This window comes from Rhea pennata, chromosome 1 (assembly GCF_028389875.1).
Source record: "Rhea pennata isolate bPtePen1 chromosome 1, bPtePen1.pri, whole genome shotgun sequence".
NCBI classification, from domain to species: domain Eukaryota; kingdom Metazoa; phylum Chordata; class Aves; order Rheiformes; family Rheidae; genus Rhea; species Rhea pennata.
The window spans coordinates 132530319-132551121 of NC_084663.1; the positions used below are offsets into that span (position 1 = coordinate 132530319).

The 20803-nt window shown below is 36.0% G+C and overlaps 1 protein-coding gene across 6 annotated transcripts in view; it reads right to left on the minus strand.

Moving 5' to 3' along the window:
• The window catches only part of CNKSR2 (connector enhancer of kinase suppressor of Ras 2), a 224684-nt gene that overhangs the window by 48045 nt on the left and 155836 nt on the right, over positions 1 to 20803 (minus strand). For all 6 annotated transcript variants that reach the window (XM_062600533.1, XM_062600526.1, XM_062600518.1 and 3 more), the window contains 5 exons: positions 13955 to 14003; positions 12897 to 13069; positions 10654 to 10727; positions 8176 to 8247; positions 1961 to 2028 (listed from right to left, as the gene is read on the minus strand). In XM_062600533.1, the coding sequence (XP_062456517.1) occupies positions 1961 to 2028; positions 8176 to 8247; positions 10654 to 10727; positions 12897 to 13069; positions 13955 to 14003 (436 nt within the window). The remainder of the gene's footprint in view (positions 1 to 1960; positions 2029 to 8175; positions 8248 to 10653; positions 10728 to 12896; positions 13070 to 13954; positions 14004 to 20803) is intronic.

Consider the following 20803-nt stretch of genomic DNA (forward strand, 5'->3'; position numbering starts at 1 on the left):
TGTTCATACATCTTTTCCCTTACTCTCCCAAATGTTACTGTATTTCCAGTGCCAATCTGATGTCAATAAAAGCTTGAATATGGCTTTGAATGCTAACATGGAGGATTTCCTAGAAGACTCTAACGTGCAGAGCTTCTTCAAGACCTCTTCAAGCCATGACAAATGGCTTTATATAGGTCTCTCAAAACTGGTAATTTCAATACTGCCTCAGAAACAGAGTTTCAAATTGCTTTTGAAGTTAAGCATGTCTTGGTGAAGGCCTGAGAACATGACTGGAGCAAGAGTGAGCATGGCTCTGCTACCCTGCGCTGTCTGAACTCAGGGGGCCTGATGTGATGAATGACATCGTGTGGTCCCGGGCCACATAGAACAATGTTCCTGGAATAAGCAGCTGCACTTAATGCAAGATATGATTAGAGATGAAGCAACAGCATGCACAATCTAGTGATCCAAGAGTAAGACAGAATGCCCCTAAACATTCCCACCCATACTGCTACTTTCAAATTAGGGTAGTATGCTGTGAGCTATTGCTCTTCAACCATGCTGAACTCTGTACTGTGCTCTGTAGTAAGGCAATCACTGAATAAATCAAGGCAGATACCCTATCTGATGCTGCCTGTTAATCTCCTACCATTACAGAATATTTTAGTCTTCTGATGACTCAGCCTGGCTGCTGGAATCAGCTTCTCACTGGGGAAATGAGTTATTCCACAGTCTCCCAGGAGAGGAGCATGTAGCAACATATTCCAGAGAGGCAGACCACACAGATCTTCCTTCTCACAATATCAGACCAGGAGGACAGGGCGAAGGTTGGTCTTAGGTTGTTGTCACAAAAGTTGCTACCGACTTATGATTTTGGGGGCAAGGAGGACACCATATGGCAAATTCTTACGCCTAGTGACAGCCTTCTGAATACAAATTTTCTCTGAAAATGGCTGGAAATACAGTCTTTGCAAAGAAAAGACTACATTAGATATATTTCTGCTGCAGCTCAGAGTTAAAATGTTTTGGGCAAAAGATAGAACCACACTGATGAAGACTGTGCAGTCATAGAATTAAAAAGTGATGATCTGACTCAGCTGTCAGCATGCAAACAGGTATCCAGAAAAGCTCTGGATCATCATGACCAGTGCAACTTTCTGATGCCTCCTGGCAGGTACAGCTGTAAAAAGAGAGTATGGATTCAGAAGGCAGGTGTTTGCCAACCAATTAGTTGGACAGAAATACTTTTGTGAATCCATGTCACTGACAGTTCCAGAAAACAACATACCCCACATAATGGAGCACTGCCCCATTCTTTTTCCTGTCTATGAAAAGGATTTCTACTGCAGCAAACTAAAGGGAAGAGGGTCATCATTTTATATGTGCTGCTCTTTTAAACCCATGTTATACTATACACTAAAAAAAGCAAAGGAAAGATGTAAACCTACAACTGCAAATGAAGTGTTCCATTGAAAAGGCTAGCAGAGCTCTGGCACACATCTCAGTCTAATGAAAATAGCAGAAATAAAAAATTAAGTAGCCTTAAAATTAAAGCCTTTATTCCTGAGACTTATTTGATATGTTTCTGCTCCCTGTGAATTCAAACATCAAGTGCAACATTTAAAACATTTTTTTTTAGTTTGCAGATTCTTAATTTGCTTCTTATGGGAGACACAGACTCCTTGGTACAGTGTATCTCAACTAACTGGAAGTAAATTAGCTGCTTTTAGCTACCTTTTGTGGCTTTCTCAGAAATAATCCAAGAGTCTGTGGATCAGAATCTGAAGGTGTTAATCAAGCATCCTAACAGCCAAGGAATCCTCTAAAGCAACAACCATGATACCCATATGTGCATTACTCTCACGTGATGGGATGAGGCCTGATACTTGGTGAGGGGATGAGGGGACTGGGCGGGTGGGAAGAACAAATAAACCTGTGATAAGAGCTGACAGAAACAACCAAAATAATAACACATTACCTTGCTCTTGTTTGATCCTCTCTCTTTCTGCATACCCAGCAGCAAGCATGTTAATTCTGTTTAGCCATCTGAAATAATATTGAAAAAAGAGCAGTGATGCTGATCCAGCATGCTAATTTTGGGTGCAAAAAAAGAAGAAAGTTATGAGCATCGGAAAGAGGTTGAGGACAATTTATTTTTCATGCAAGACAGCTGTTTTCTTTGATACTTTTACTCAGGGTGTCTCCAAAGATCTGTAATTTTGCTGTTGAACAAATTGTTTCCACAGCAAAGACCTTGTTTCAAATGGAAAACCACATATGATGTCAAACATCTGTAAAATAAAGGATTTTGAGATAATCAAAGAGCCATTAAGTCTGCTGCTCACAGATATGCCATCACACCAATACTCCTGCTGTTCTGATTTCTTAAGAATAAACACTACTTTTCAGAGATTTAAGCAGTATTTTAAGGCCTGAATTGGCATCTTAACAGAGGAACAGAGCAGAAACCAGCAGTCAAAAGAACAGGTTCACTCCTAAATAGACAGTGAGGTTTAATTATGCCATTATGTGTTTTAGAGCTTACCTATAGTGCCAAGTACAAAGAAATGGGGGCATTTCAGAATTCACTTTTGTGTTTGTGTCAGACAAGCAGAGGGAGAAAAGACAGTTGCCTCAATGCAATTCACTTCTAAAGCTTCAACCTCAACTTTACTTGAAAAAATGCTTCCATAAGCTGCACGAATTAAAAATAAACTATTGCTATTCTCTTCTGGCAGCACTGTCATTGTGAAGCACAGATTCAACTGCCTGTGGCGAAGCCTTGCTTCAACCTGCCGTTCTCCCTCATGGGGCTCTCAGGGTATTCATTACCCAAATAGTTACACGAAATCATTTCCTCCATCAATGAGGCTTTAAAGCAACATGACAACCTCCCGTTGGTAAACCTGGAATTACTTACTCCAGTCATCCCATAGTCAGGATTTGACAGACCCTGTTTGCCAAGCTAGTGGCTTGTGATTTTACTGCTAATATTCACAGAAGGACAACTGAAGTTAGTTTGCATTTTCTTGAAGAGTGTGAAGCTCTTGTTTCAGAGGACTGTGCCTGATGGGTTTCGTCTGCATACTGCATGTAAGGAAACAATGCAATATTTGCTCAGCAAGGGAGAAACAGTATCCTTTGTAACCACTCCTGCATGTCACCCCTCAGGACATTTCAGTGCCGGGTATACAGACATTAGATCATAGTGTATAGTTGCTCTCTCTGAAATAAACTTCCATCACTGTCCTTCCACAGATTGTGACCACATGGATGGTCTATGACTAACATTAATGGTCAATAAATCATTGCACATTTGGAATAATGCCAGAGATCTACTGAAGTGATTATAGGATACTTCATATTAGAATACAATCAAAATTACTGCCAGAAAAAATAGGAAAATGGAGAAGCCAAAGAAGAGACTTAAAATTTCAGTTGCAATTGTTAGAAACTGCCACATACATACAAAAATGACTGACACATTGGAACAGAAATCCAACAAATTGTGCCTCAGATAACTATTACATCTTCACAGCAGATAAAGTGACCCCCTCCAAAGCTATCTTTTAGGTCTGCATTCCTGAAACTTGAAGGTTTCCTCTGAGGAATAAATGTCAGTGCATTGAGGGCTCAGTTGTCTCAACAGCTCTACCAGAGCTTTCACTCCATCCCAAACCAGACCGGCCGAAAAGCAGGAGCCACACACAAAGAACGGCAGTGTCACACCATGGGGACATGAGCAACAGCCCAAACACTTGTCCTTGTGCAAAGGATAAAGCAGCACCAAGAAAAAAAAAAGGAAAAAGTAAAGCACCTGCTCTGTCAAACACCGTGGTAGACAACAGAGCTGGAGCCTTCCTTGCCTCTTGCCCATTTCGGGGTTTTGCATCCTCAGGTCACAGGTTATTACTACCCAATAGAGCCAACACAAGACAGTCAGTTACTGAATGACTTTGTGTAGACCACAAACCATGAGATGATAGCCCTACAAAAGTGCTTTGGCTGGAAAATTTAATTCCATCCTAAATATAAGAGAGATTATTTTGTGTGCGTAACAGTGAGTGAAGTAACCTATTAGATTAGAAAACAGCTAACTGACAGTCAGTTGATACTGGTTATATCTATAGCAGACAATTGTTTCCAGAAAGAAGTTATTTCCTGAGATGCATAATCTAATGATAACTCAGGAGATGTATAGCAATCTAAGAGAGATACGGCATACTGACTTCACATTTAATGATTTTCTACAGTTCATGATTTGTGTCAGGGTTTGAAATATCAGCTGCAAAGCCTGTGAGATGAAAGATAGGGTGCTGGTATGGTTGTGAACAATTAAGGACCATGGCTTTTGAATGGTTTTTAAGTTCAGAAACAAAAAGAATGATACTGACTCCTTATGCGTATTTGCTGATATGCAACTACAGAGCAAAGCTTCTGTAAGTATGGTTAGGACATACGTAGGTAGAGGGTTAGATAATTTTAATAAAGCACAGCTAGAGCTATGGTTCGTTCCAGTTAGAATCATATCAGAAATCCATCACAATGGGTTTCTATCACAGGGAAATATAAAGATCTGTAGAAGAATGGAAGAGGTGTAGAATATTTCTTCTTTACCAAATATTTATGACAAGAGTTCCAAGTGTGCAGTTATACAGAAGTTCCCTATCATGAATATTAAAGAATATAATATAATCCTTCTTGAAAGTAATCTGCAAGCTGCTAGCACATGGAAAGACTTATTCTCACCGATGATGTACTGTGTCTTGGTAACGAGTGTAACTTTTAGAGGGCAAGATGCCAATAAAAAATTCCTTCCTTACTGCAAATGCAGCTCTAATTTTCTTGTGAGAATTATAAAATGTATTTGTTAGCTATGGCAATAAATATAAACACAGTAGTAGCTGCAGCAGTCATCTAGGCTTTTTCTTTTTAATAATAGCACATACATTCCTTGTCAGGATTTAATTAATACAATTTTATGACTCACATGGATTCATATGAAAAAATACTTTCTAGACCTATAACTTCTATAAAGAGGAATGCACAGCACTTATTTTCACATAGAATAGTAGGAAGCATTCTTCTGTCTTGTCTCACACACTCATCCTTAATCATAAGGCTCAAGGACACAGGATGATCTTGCTGTATGGGAGCACGACTGTCTTACAGAGTCTATAGGTAATCAGCTGCAGTTTAAATAAAATGAAGAAACCTGTAAATGATGTTGGAAATTTTCTGGAGTTCATCTTCACTGAAATCTTCCAGACATTCTCATGCATTAATATTTTTGTTAGTCCATTTGTTATCTTTGCTTTTGATCATAGAGTTACACTGAGGAAAGAAAGCTCATACAAATTTCAGTACTCTGTCTATTCACAAAAACAGAAATACCAATCAGTTACAGCAGGTTCAAGGAAGTTCTCATACCACTATTCGACGTAAAGTTGTATTCCCCTGCCCAGAAGACACAATTTTGGCAGCCAGGTATGTCATCACTTTAAAAAGGAACTGCTTGAATAAAAAGGAACTATCATAAAATCACAGAATCGGTAAGGTTGGAAGGGACCTCTGGAGATCATCTAGTCCAACCTCCCTGCTCAGCAGGGTCACCTAGAGCACGTTAGACAGGGTTGCATCCAGGCGGGCCTTGAATTTCTCCAGAGAAGGAGACTCCACAACCTCTCTGGATAAGGGTATGCTAAGTATTTCAGCTAGCCAGCCCTGAAGAAGCTGTATTTGCCTCTAAGTAGAAGATCAGGATCTCTGAGTAAAGAACATATATTGAATCCGTAAAGCAGCAGACATGATTACCATGGAAAATCAAAATAGAATTACATGTAGTACCGTTAAGTAGAAATACAAGATCTGTACTTGACATCAAAAATATTTTCCTGGAACAGGACTAACAATGAGCTTCCAAGCAATGTGCTTCTATGAATATAAACTGGACTTCGTACCAATAAAGTATATTCCATTCTTCTCACCCAAACAAAACATGCTATATGGATAGAAAGAACACTTTTGCTGGTGTAGCAATGTAGATGAAATGAATCTCAGATGCCACAGCGATACTTTGCACAGTCATGTGCAAATTGTGAGGAAATGAACTATTTCTAACTTTCAGTAAAGCTGTTTTAGCAGTTTTCTACTTTCTTTTCTTCTGTGTCAAGTATAAACAGCACTGAAATGACTGCATGATACACAATTAAAGGGTACATCAGAAACCTGGAAAAAAGTACAGAAAGTGATCAAATCAGTCTTAGTTTGATTTTTGATACATTGACTTAGAATGTTTTGGCCTAGGTTGGCTAGGCTGGAACATGCTTTTAGACAAGAAGTGTTTTATTCTATTATTATTATATTATTTTACTTCCACGCTCTGCATTTAAAAGATTATTTTTCAGTAATCCATGCTTTCTTTACCAAGTTAATTCAAGGTTTGTGAAAGTGAAGTATTTTTCCCATACATTAAACAACAAGAAAAAAATCAAATGTTTTGGTGAGACTCTGACAGCTTAGAAGACTGGTAAGAATTTCAAGGAATTTCATAGATCTTGATGGATCTGCTTCAAATTTACATGTATTGAACTCAACTCAAAACTAGGTCAAGCCCATTCAATGAACTAATAAGCACTTATTCCAAAATGTGATAAAAAGATTACTCATGCCAGGAGGTTAAAATATTCTAGTTCCTGAGTTAGTTTTAGGCTATGTAATATAGCTTTTAATGTATTGATGCGTATTTGCTACTGCTTTCTAATTGTTGAAAAGTTATATATTTTTATCCTCAGAAATGAGGCGTACTGACTGAGGACCTACCGACAGCAGTGATTTATCTACTGCTGTTGTTCAGGATATGCTGACTAGACCATACCATTATTATGTTTAGTGTGCAGCAAACTGAATTTTGAGTGATTGTCTCGACAGAATTATCCAGTAAAGGCAAGCCTAAAATTTTAAAAACAAATAAAAAGATCTGAAGTTTCTAACTGGCGAGAGACTTTTGAAAATGATCCTTAGTCATGCCTGAGCTTTTGAAAATGTAAAAAGACAACTATTTCTAAATAAAAGCAAGCAGGGTATATGGCATTGGTATGTGTGTTCAGTCAATTATTGGTAGAGAATTGGTAGTTCCCCTGAAAGTGCTCAGCCTAAAGGTAGCTGATCTAGCACACATAGTAGAGATTGAATTATCATAGCATTTACTAATTAATTTTACTATTTTTTTTGTTAAGACTTTTATCTCCTTTTTTCCTTTTATTAAAGGCACACAATCTTCCTCAGTTGGGATTTCTGCAAATATAATCTAAGAGAGTGTGAGTCTCAGTTTACTATCAGATTTCTGTTTGGGTCCTCCATCATATGATGGAGATCACATATTATTTTGAATTAATTTTTTATGTTGTGAAAAAAATGAAATAAAAAGCAAATATGTAAATAGAGATGGAATGCATGCTATTCCCCAAGTCAAATGAATTAAGAATAAATGTATTTATTTTGTGCTGAATTTTCAAGTATTTTTCTTTAAATCTCAGAAGTAGACTAAAATGAGTACAGTTAAGCTCTGTCTCCATGAACTAAGACTTAACTCCTTGCTGTTTTCAAGTTGCTGAGATTTTTCCTACTTACTCCAATAAAAGTAAAATTTCACTTTAATTTGTAAGTTAAATTCATGTCAGTAGAGAAAAGCTGGAAAATGCACTATTTATAATTTCTAGTGTCTTTGTCAGGATTGGTAGAAGAAAGATCACTGACTGTTATAAAGCCTTCTCCAACTTTTCACTCCCTCAAGGGCCAGAAATAGAGAGAAGCATCACTGGAGCAAGTGTCATGTATTTGTGGGGGTATGCGAGGAAGCAGTCAGAGATGTTGCACCTTTGTAGGTTTTGCATATCCAGGACCAGCTTTACAGAAACCTGGAATTCTAAAATCTTGTTTGCCTCTTATTTTCAAAAACTATTTTTTATTTCTTTCCAGAATGAAGGAATTTTGTTTCTAAAATCTTCAAATCTTTATTTCAAAAAAGGCAATTTTGGCATAAATGGAATGCTTAGCGTATGCAGCCACTCAGAAACAATGCTACTCTGCATTTACTTTCTCAGCTATTAAAGTTAACTTTTAATTTAGATAAACATGTAACTTATTATTACTATGTTTCTGGGGTCCTTGAACTTTGCTAGTTTTCCTTACCTGTTCATATCATCTAGATGTTCAGCAGCAAAATAAAAACTTTTGATCTTAGGATGGCAGGCTTTGAATGCACTGTAGAGGAAAAACATAATTATAAAAACATAATGGCACAATTTTTTTTTTAATATAAGATAGTGAAGTGACCAATGAGATGAGTTCAGATTTCCTGGGTTGTTAAAACCTCCTAAAGAGGATATAAACATAGCTTATAGGATTGTGCCAAGATTTCTCTGACTAAAATGCACCACAACTACCCCTTTCCAAATAATATTTGATTCATATATGCATAAATAGAGATAATTCAACAATCACTTACACTATTCTGCTTTTGGATAAAATTAACCAGTTCAGGAATATTTTATTTATCAAGCAATTTTTTGATGTATCTAGTGATGTAAAATTCTTTCTGAACAGAAAATTGGTGGAACAATGTATTCAGTACAACAGAAAAACTTTCAGTCTGGTGACTTTTCACATCCCAATGACCTTGACACTACCCTTAGCTCTAATGACTGGGTTTCAAACAGAAAAATGTGATGCGCTAATTGATTTCTGAAGAGCAGTTATAAATCAACAATGCGTTCTTGAGGTCAGACCAAGCAATGGGCAATTACAACTCATCTTTCTTTTCCACCAAAGTAATCAACATGACTGGGCAGAGAGAATTAAAGCATTTCATACATAATAAGAAATAAATTGCTTGAAAGAATTTTTTAACTATATTGGATAAAGATTTATGGTGAAGTATTTGAAGATTTAGAAAATGAATCTGAAAGTAATTAATAATTTATGGTACAGAATAATCATTTTTGAGAATAGCCTGAAGGTCTCCCTTAAAATAAGAACAAAAATGCTTAACAATCCAAAGAAAATAAGAAAAAGCATGATACACATAAAGTGCATCATTACCATTTTTCTGAGAAACAATGGATTGATTAATGCAACATACATCTATATCTATCTACATGTATGTATACATAAACATACATATATATACATATAAACATATATACATGAAAACAGGTTTTCAGAAACCAGATATATGTAATCCAGGAAAGGTACTGCTAGTGAAGATAACATGTAAAATTGGGACCCAAATGGCTCATCTACACATTAGAGTATGACATAATGTTATGCAAGTTATAACAGATGTACAGTGACATCTGTTCAGTTTAGAAAGACATCATCAGGTTACTAAGACCCCAATCTTGACTTCTTAAAATTGTTATAGCATCTGTTGTCTGGATTCTTAGAGTCTTTTTTTCTTTATCAGCCACTGGAGGAAGGAATTTTAATAGCAACATTTTATGTTCTACTATCCAGTACATAGCAAATGAAGAAAAAAAATTAAACAGAGTGAAATTCTGGGAATTGAGTTGACTTATCAATGTTACTGCCTAACAAAACATAAAAATGAAGTACTTCAGCAGTGTAGCCCAAGGACACAGGACAATAAGCCGAAGTTGATAAATCACATTTTTTTAAAAAAATGTAGTTTTCATTTTCTGCCCTTTGAGATCATCATGAAGAGCAGATTTTATCCCAAAGGGATATGTAAACCAAGCGGGACAAGGTCAGTGTATTCTTTAGAGCTGTATGTACTATAAATTAAAAGGAAAAGTCATTTTGCTTTTGAAATTACTTTTCTGTATAGTTTTCAGTGATTACATGTTCTTGAAAAACTTAAGTCAAAGAATAGTAAAAACTATTAGAAGGCATGGCAAAAAATTTTCAACAATAAGACTCTTAAAAATAATTCCAAGAGAGTATGCACCTGTCACATTACTACCAACACGCATCTAAACAGAAAACAGGCTTGTGCAAGGGCATATATTTGAACATTTGGACATCAACATACATACCTAGCTTAGAAGAAAAGTTTTAGAGCTTTTAGGTCATACCCCCAAAATGAAGCAAATCACTATCATTCTCTTATTTAACTCCACCTCAGGACTGAATCCCCGTGCCAGCAAGTTTTGAGATGCTGTTAACTAATTTGGAGTTGCAGTAAAGACTGATACCTGGCCATGAACTCAGGAACTCTTTTCTTTCTGGATTGTCCCCGTATTTTGCTTCAAGCTGTTTGTTAAGTTTAAAAGTCTCAAAATATCCCTCTCATATTCCCCTCCTCCCCCCCCCCCCCCAAAAAAAAAAAAAAAAAAAAAAAAAAAAAAGAAGGGGAAAGCCTAAAACTAGTAAATTAATACAGGAACAGAAACAGTTAAGCAGTCTTGCTTTTAATGCATTTTGCTGTGGTCAAGTATGATAGTTTCATGATAGTTACAGATCCTTCTTTAGGAAAAATGGCACACCAAAACCACACCAGAATTTGGTTGTTCTGTATGACTTTGTTCTGTGATATAACCAACGATCATTGTATCAAACTCCATGATGCCATTGCTGTACAGGACAATTTTGTCCTTTGTTCCACTTTTTCCTCTTGTATCATTGTATTGCACTATTTTAGAGTACACTTACTATTTCTTGCGGCATTCACTGGCTCTGTCGATTTTAAATTCAGGTAGACTGATGAATCCTTCTGCTTTTTCATCCTAAAAAGACAGTCCTAGATATTACTGTTGTTAAGATGTCAAAATAGTCACTGAAATGTTAGCATAAGAAATATATTTTCACTTGCCTGCTTCTTACATAAGGAACACTAATGTATGTTCTGCTCTGGCAAACCTCCCACAGAAGCCACTGGGACCTTTGCCAAAGTAGTAAGACAGATCTCGTGGTGTAAAACACAATTTTTAAATACCCAGTTTCCTCAAACAATTTCACAGCTGAAACAGCATTTGCAAATGTACAAAATGACCAAATGTATTCAGGCAATTAGTCAGTGTAATTAGTTAATTTTGGAGGAGGATGGACTAATTAGTAAGGAGCTATGCCAAGCACTATAAGGGATAGAGAAAAAACAATTTAAATTTGCACTGTTTACCATCTTTATATGATATCACAGCGAAGATGCATAAAAGTTGATTCAGTTAGTTTTGATACTTTAGTACAATTCAGTTATTTTATCTCTCCAACACTCGCAGAGCAGACACTGGCCCTTCCTCCCTTCTCCTCTAAGGACTTGTACGTAGTTTATTTTACCAGACATTGAATATCGCTAGACTATTCACATTTTGAAAGCATTATTTATTTTAAGCTACTAACACATCAGTTTTATAGCCTCTCGTATTTGACTGTTCATAACCTTACCTTAGAAATTAATACAATATCATGAGCATGAAACTGCAGAAAACCCAAATATATGTTAAGGAATTCCACAGAATTACGTCTTTCTTTATCAGAATCTCCATGGCTGTATTTGCTAAATATGCAGTCTATTAAGGCTATTTTGCCACAAAACATCAGAGAAGACTGGAACTGGAGTTGTCTTGTGTGAAGTACAATGCTGTAACTTGTTTTGCACTAGCAAATATTTTAAAGTCAAAAGAAGGTTTAGAATAATCTTACTATAATTTTTTTGCCTGGTTGCCTAAAAAAAAATGGCAAATACATTGTTTGCTTGTCTGCCCATCTGTCAGTGAGTCCTCCCCCCTCAACAGCTTTTGAATCTGTTGGCTATTGCAGCCACTTTTCCCAAGGAGGACTCAAAGATAACCAAGTTCCAGCAAGTCTCATGGAAACCTGGATGAGGGAAGAGAAGTGGGAGATGCTCAGACCATTGCACTCTCTAAGAGAAAGGAAGGTACAACTCAGCAACTCCACACTCTCCTTGGCCACAGCTGGTGACCAGTCATCGTACTCGTAGCGACGAATTACCATCCTAATGAAGACCTCAGAGCAGACCCTAGGGAGGGAGGAAGGAGAGTGGGGAATTGAGGTTATCAATTCAAAACTGTCTTTGAGGTGCAAATAGTATGAGTCTGTGGGAAACCAGGCCTCAGTAAATCTCTTTGTGGAATAAGTTTCTTTCAATCTACTCAATGAAAACTCTGGGATCATAATATTATAAATAAGTTGTGTACAAATGCTCACAGTGGTTAAAGTAACAAAAATGACAATCCAGGACTGAGTATGTCCACATGCTGGCAATGACTTTCTTTCGGAATATTTACAAAGGAGATTAGTGATATTTAAAATTAAGGTTTCCTACCTCACTGGCAAAAACCTGTTTTACCAAAGCTGACATAAATAAACCTGCACTAATGCAAAATATGTTGCACAGTCAAAGCTGTACACAGTTCAGTTGGGCTGCTCTGGTGCTCTTAAGGTCAGCATGTATGAGCACTGAAATCATATCAAAAGCTATTTGGAAAGAATGACAGGAGAACACAACTGAAAAACAAATGCATCTTCCGTAATTACTAGAGCTTTTGGTGATTTCACTGGAATAGACAAACAAAGAACACCAGTCAGCACATTATTAAAGTTTACCCTCCCATGACATTAGTTTGAATGACAGGATTAAATAACTACCTTTTCTCTTCCAAGGGCTTGAGCGGTGAGAAAATGATAGATTTATCCTAAACTGGTGAGAGCAAGACACAGAAAATAGTGTTTTTTCTCCTTATAGGAAAAAGTGAATTTTAAGGACCAAATATATTTATGTAACTTAGCCAGGCAGTTAATATTAATTTCAGTACAATTATTTGGGTGAATAAAATCATTCACGCATATAAGCGCTCAGACCACTGGCTTTCCACTAACTCATAACAACAGTACTACACAGGGTTTTTGATAAAACAATGAGCAAAAATGCTTACTTCTTCATTGATATACCAATATAGAGATGTATCTTTCAGAACAAACCAATATTTCTTCCATTTCTGGGAGAAATAACTCTTGGCGTCTTTCTTTTTCCAAAGCCAGCCTTCACAGTCCCCTCGGCCAAGATCTTTACATGAGATCCTTCTTTTGCTTTTACCAGGAATAGGAGCTGAAAATGACAAAGAATTGATGTGAAAGAGTTTGATTTGTCTATTAAATCAACAAGACAGTTAGCCATAAAGCACTATATATATTTGATTAAGAATATTAATTAAATATTTTCACCTCAATTTGCCGTTATTAAATTATTACAAACCTTTTACTTGGGCCACAAAGGCTATGCAAGGCATCATAAGTTAAACAAAAAGAAACAAAACAAACCATGGTCAGCACCTCACAGAGCTCATATTCTATGGATGAGACAAAATAAAATAAATAAAAGCAAGAAGGAAAGAGAAGAGGTTAGAGAGAAAGGAAAGGCAAGATATTTAAAAATAAGAAAAATGATTATTTATCATTTCAACAAATTAATATGTCAGATTAAAGCATACAGCATATAAATTTATACACTTTCAGAGTGGGCTGCTATTTTTTTGTATTTTGGTCAAATACAACTATGTAAGTATTTGACAGATATTCAGAAATCTCTGTGTGTGGCTCTTCTTGCAACTAAACAGTTCTTAAAGCCTTTGTACTTCTAAATCAAAGCAGGACAGTCTACTATCATATGAATTACCAGACAGGCTAGGTGTTTTAGTAATAAGCAAGGGTTGCAGTAAGGCATTGTATGCACATAGCTGAGAAACGCATCCCTGCTTGCAAAGAGGCTGCAGTATAAATATAAAAAAATGACAATGGCAGGTATATACAGACAAGAGAACATTAAAAACCTATGAGACATCAATCATGGCCTAATAGCTTCTTCATATGGTCATCAGAGCTATATACGTGGTTACAGCTAACAAGTTCCAATTCCTAAGATACTGCAATACTGAAAATACTAATGTTTACAATTTCCTTCCTACCAATAAATTAAAACTAACTTAATTTTTACCTTTGTTCTTCTTTTTACTTTTCTGCTGTAGAGAAGATTGCTGAAATGTCTACAACAAAATCAAAAGAAGAGAATGGTAATACAGTGTTTATATTCAAGTGCACCCTCATCATAATAGCAATGAAACTTTGCAAACAACTGAAGTTATCACCAGGTATGACGACCAGCAAACAGATTCCTAGGCCAAAGAAAAAAAGTAATTTTATTTCATACATGCATAAGGTTCTACAGCAAAATCACAGTAAAATATATTAAAATAGACCACAAATTAGTTTGCTAGTGACAAATGAAGTTTCTCTCGAAAATACTCACTCTTCTCTTCATTCTGTTAATAAGAAATGTCTCATCTCATAGAGAATCTAAACAGTTCTTTTATTTTTAAGAGATCATTAATTAAGACCTAATCCTAATAGATCCTAATAAAAATATGTATATTGTTTTAGTTCACTCTCTAATGAAGGTGTGAAGGTATTTTTATGATGGCATTTAGGATATCAAACATTTTGCTCAGAAATTACTATATTGGTCTAAAATCTTCAACAATAAAATTCAGGCAGATAACAACTGGGAAAAATCTCCCAAGTAAAGATTCTCAAATATGTATGTATTTTTTTATCAGGTTTTGACTGAATGTGTTTACCTCCAGCTGATCCACCCCATGAACCAATTTGTTGCCTTTGGAAGAAAGACAGGAGGGAAATTATTTGTTTGATATTTTCAGGCAGCAAATGCTTGCATCATATTCATAGGGATAAATTACCGACTATACAACAATAATTAAGAGTATTATCATGAAATTAAGGGTCTTAGGTAGAGGATGCAGCCTCAGATGGTTAAAATGGATCTTCGTTAGAAAGAAAAACGGAGCCAGTTTGTTTTGGCTCTGCTCCTTTTTTTCCTCTATTAGTGTCAAATCGCTGAGTGCAGCTCTTAGCAAGCTGAGACACGACTGCTGTCCCAGCTCATGTCGAATGAAATATTTCTACTTGTATAGGACTAAAAGAAATCTTTTTGGTTCATAGAGAAATAACAGAGAATTACTAGGCAGAAGGGTGTAAATAACTTTCTTCCTCTTAGAAGCTTTGAAAATCTCAACCCAGTTCACAGTAGTTGAAACACAAACGCACACGCACACGCACAAATTTGTAGCACCTCTCAGCTCAAAAAAACAGACCATTTCATTCTGCTCCTTAACTTTTCTGCATTAACATTTTAACAGAGAATTCCTCAAAACAGAAAAGGAAAACTGTTTGGTTTTCTTATAAGTGATACTGGAAAGATATGAGAACAATATGAAAATGCTTCTCTTTTAAATGCTTCATCTGTAAATTAAGCCCAAAAAAGTGAGTTTGCATGTCTCTACTTCTGAGTCAGTTTTGATGAAGAAAGTATAATGAAAGAGTATCATTTTTTAATAGGAAGACAGCATGTAATTTAGATGTCTAGCCATTTTTCCATATATTAAGTTATATTGTAAAACAGAAGGGTTTTATTAGAATTAAACTATTGTTCTGAATTAGAACTTTAAATAAGATGATAATTAAGGACACAATCTACAGCTGAATAAAGTTCCTGGGTACCATTCACCTTACTTCAGTGATTTCTGCTCACACTTCAGATTTTGTCACATAGATTTTAGGCTTCAAGTTGGCTTGTTCTGTGCAAAAAACAACTTTGGCTCATCTTTTTTTTTTTTTTTTTTTTTTTTTTTTTTAATACAAAAGATATCTAAGCTGTACGCATTAGTCAATCCTACTCAATTTCAAACTTTCATGACATATAAAAACTGCAACTGAGAATGAAGTCTAAAAATGCTCATTCTGTTGTTCTTTTAGAAAACCATCCAATGCAACAGCCTATGCAATCTGCAGTCCCTCTCTATTTATCAGATACTGCATATTCCTATTTTCTCAATGCTGTTTAAAATCACAGTGTGATGTAGTTTGGAAGGGATTTCTGGAGGTTGTCTCGTCCTGCCTCCTGCTCAGAGCATGGCTTGCTCTGAAGTTGGATCTAACTCCAAAGTTAGATCATGTTCCTCAGGGTAATCTTCAGCCTAGATCCGAATACCTCCATGGAAGAAGTTTCCACAGCCTTTTAAGTGACCTGCCTCAATGTCTAGCCAACACAGTGTTTCCCCTTTTCCAGTTTAAATCCATGATGTGGCAAACATGAAAATAATAGAAATGCATTTTTTTAATGTCATGAACCCTGAAAATATGGCTCCACATCAAAACACAGAAATTTATTTATACTAAAACAATGGTTTGCTGCAAGATACTGTTTAATCACCTGTCTGTGAGGCTGGATTTCAACATATGTTGACTACATTTTGATTCTGATACATCTTGAGTTTTGAGCAACTGTTTTCACATACATCATTCGTCCCAGTTTCTAAGAACTCCTCTCTCCTACTCATCCTGAGCAAGGATTCCTATATTAAAGAAGGTTGTTAATAACTCAAATAATGAAAAAAAAAGGAAACAAGACTGGCAGTGACACAACAAAAGAGATGACTATCTTAGCCCAAATAGAATTTTTCACTCCTTGAGAAAAATTGCAGCTGTTTATTCATATTATGAATGGTACGTTATCCAGTTCCAAAAAACACAATTAGCAAAACTTTTCACTCTCCAAAAGGTTTAGCTCAGTTGGTTAGAGCATGGTGCTGCTAATGCCAAGGTCGTGGGTTCAGTCCCCGTATGGGCTATGCTGATGGTTGGACTAGATGACCTCCAGAGGTCCTTACCATTCTATGATTCTATGAAAAGCAGGGCAACATCACTTGATATTTAATGTATATCAAAAATTCTCTTTATTACCTTGAGGTTCAGTTATTTGAATGCAGTCATTTTCTCCTGTGATATGTGATGTTTGAGGTTGTCATATTTAGTAATATACCTAAACCACACCATCTGACAGATGCATGTCTAAACAGAACATCAAAGAAACATTTATGTATATGTATATATGGCTGCTTTTGCTATCACCAGCCTCCAACAAATGTATCTTTGAAGAGCAACAAAATATCATTCATTATAGAGAGTTTTCTCTGTATAGGGTTTTTTTATTATTATTTTTATTTTTCAAAACTAATGTGCTAGTCTACCTCTAAAGAATATTTCAGTCTGACCTGCACTGAGGACTTGGCTGCAACAGTCAATGGAAATTTCACTACGCACTGAACAACCATAACAGTTCCTCTTCCTGCAGCTCTTCATTACCAAACTTGTTATGTGGGTTGTATTTAGTTTTGCACTCCCCAAAATGATTGAAAGGATTCTGAAAGTCCATCAGAAGACTGCATCAGTGTAAACAGTATCCAGCCCTGGGAGATGCCTTTCCTCTCTTTTGGGAATGCAGCACAATGATGTAGCTACATAACCAAAAAATTACCAGGTAGAGGTTTGCACTGACAGCAGAAGTCACCAACAACGTATAACCATATTTGCTCCTTTAGCAAGATAATAATCATACACTGATGCTTTATTCAACAATGTCTGTATGTATGCAATCATATATCAGCATTTTAGTATGTACAACATAAAAATTCCAAGAAATGAGGATATTAGATTTTTCTCTCTTGCTTAAAATTATGCAGGTTCTTGTGTGCTTTCAGCTTCAGGGATAAAGAATTAATCCTTGGTTGGTACCAAGCCCTTTGTATATTTAATCAGAAGGCAAACAAGATTAATAGCAAGTCATTGCCATTCAGAAGTCTGAAAATTTGACTATTTATTATACACTACTAAGTAGTAATTTGCTTGCTCTATATTTGGAAAAACTTATTTAAATAAAAGTGTTAATTAATTCATTTGTTTCATGTCAAATAGGAAACTTAATAAACTAATCTTCCAAAACCTATACTACATTGGAGAGAAACTGCTATCAGGAGAGACGAATATTCGACAAAACTCTCACTTTGTGATGACAGTTAGAACATTCTTAGTCAAAAAACAAACAAACAAACAAAAAAATCCAGTTGGTGCCTAAAGGAAAAGTGGAAGATAACTAAACTGTTTAATCAATAGTGTTGATTTGGAGAGGCTGGTTACTTTGCCAGATTTCAAATGTATGAGGAGGAAGTCCAAGGAGTTGTTAACTTAGACTATTCCTCTTCCAGCAAAGATCAGCTCTTTGAACTTCAGAGCTAATATAAATTCCTTATGTGACCAACATATCATGACATCCATGTCCCAATATATAATATATATTCTAATAACCATGTTATTAGACCAATTTACAGTTACAGAATTTGTAGTTCTACTATAGAAAAACATAACTGAAGCTTCCCCTGAAGATCAAGATTGGCCATAGTGATTAGTACTAACTTTGATGGCTCCTACGATCCTCTTCCAAATGCTAATTTGTTTCTTCGCTTTTTTTCAGAGATGTTCCTCTTACTCATTTTTGGAAAGCTGGAAGAGGGAAGCAGGTTATAGAAATAATAATCTCTGTAACTCTTTTACGTGAATTTGAGCTCATCTAGGCTGGGAAGAAAATTGGCAGGTATTTTTACTGTTTTTTTGAAAGCTCAAGTCAAATCCAATTTTTCTCAAGCTGCAAGTTTAGACACTAAGGAACTATTTACAGTCAGACAGTTCCTCTCTGTTGCTGTAAGATAACTTTTGCTAGTTTTCAACAGAGGAGCTAGCTACATTTCTGATTACTAGAACTTTCTGCTGCTGATGGAAAAGCCTGTGTCTGGAAAAATATGAAAACTGCTACTGCTTATCTGATCACTCTCTTACACTCCATATTTTGAGCACATTGGCAATGTTCTATTTCCTCAGCTTTGATATACTCTACATAAATGTTTCTCCATATGGGATGGGTTGAGATCTAAAATTCCGAAGATAAAAGAATGAAAAAGGGAAAAAGGTCAATGCCATGTATACTAGGTTGTCGCGATATGCCTCAGTGTGAACAATCCATGTTTAAGAGTTAAAGAGAGTATTTCATCGAAAACTTTCTGTTTACCATTAAGAGATGAAAAGCATTCATTATTTTCATGGGTGCTTGTGCAAAATAAAGTTTTCAAGGAATGTGTTACAAAGGTGTGATGAGAATAGACCTCTGGCAGCTCAGAAGGTTTGAAAACTCCCCCTACTCAGTGGCAGAATTTCATTTGCAAGAGATAATTGTTTTGTTTACAGCGAGGCCAAGTATTGACTCAGTTATTATGCTTGTCCCTCACAATAAGCAAAATGATTACTCTTTACGGTTAGCTAGGTCTTAAAGCTAGCTCGTTCAGCATAGAGAATCTACAGGCATTTTTGGGAACAAAAGCTGAAACTGTGTTTTACAGGATTTTATTAGCATAGGAGAAAAGACATGAGACATGAGTTGATGCTCTAACTCCAATCAGTTACAAAGACTAAGGACCAAATGGAGCATCTAAAGGTGAAATGATGCTCAACATGGAACCTACTAAAAAGAGAGACAAGGAAAGACTATGCTCTAAGTTATGACCCTATTTAGGAAAGCAAAATCTAATGAAAAGGTTTCACTGGTTTGTTTGAATTGTTTTCTGTGTTGACTGGACTTCAGAGGCCAAAAAGAAAAAACCTTATGCTTGGCAAACCTGCTTTGTCAGGTCACATGGACCATTTTAGAAAATATTACTATTCCTCTAATTGCTAACTCTATGATTCCAAACCTGACTATCTGGTGTTTTCTTCTTATATTTTGCTGATATTTGTTCATTTATTTATTTATTTTAGTAAGTGTTATTTTCTATTTATATTTGTTATTCTACATTTCCTAATTTATCCATAGCTACAACCGATTTGGTGCCAAAAATGGTATCAAATGGCACTAAGTTGTGAATAAAGTAATTTTAATATGCTGCAAGAGCTCTAGTTTACAAAATTCCTCTAAAAGCAGGGCTGTACTCTGGATAGGTAAAATCCCAATACATTAAATGGAATGGCCCACAAGAGAGAACATCTAGTACAGAACAACAGCAATGAGTTTATGAAGGGTGATCTAGAAATATTTCCTGAACTCAAGTCACAGGGTGGTCACAAAACAGTCATCATATCTGAATAACACATAAATTAATGGTGAGTTTGAACCAAATACGATTTAGAGGCAAAGGATACCACAGCTGATTAGCAATGCCCTGAAACCTTCAGTCTTGCTTCCCAGAAAGCAAAATTTACTAAATCAAATCTTGACCTTATGGTGCTTTAGTCCTTCTGCATTCTCTTCACAGCTCTCTCTGCTCTTGAGCACACTGTATGATAAAATACCACATCTGGTTTTAAAAGTACAGCATTCACTAAGGTTCCACCTAAGAAATGTAATACTAAAACACAGTGTGAATGTTCCATATAAACTCATTTTTAAATGTGAGGTTTTGTAGTACAAAATAGTGTCAGCTAGGAAGCCAGGATCCTTATCCTAAATATTCTGTAGATATCTGTCTTTTAAATGACAGTTACTTTAAACAGAGATGCATGAATCACTGGTTCTGTCAAATGGTTTCAGAAAGCCACAGACATATTAACCGTTACTGGAAGAATTGATTCCAGAATTCACCATTTGGTATTTTACCCTACATACTATATTCTCCCTCTTCCTCCCTCAATTTTGTTTTTTTCAGACCTGCACAAAGGCTAGAACTCCTCTGCAAGGCTACTCCACACCGAGGTTTAATGAATGTGTTTGCAAAAGCTGGCAAACCTCTAGTTTCTTTAGCAGCAGTTATAAAGTCCACTTTAGCTGAGATCATTTTCTAGCTCTACCTGACAGTCAATGGTTCTACTCCTATTCCTACTCCTACTCCTAAGCCTCTCCCTTCCACAGAGTAGCTTTATGCAAGGCTCCTAGGAAGCACTAAACCAC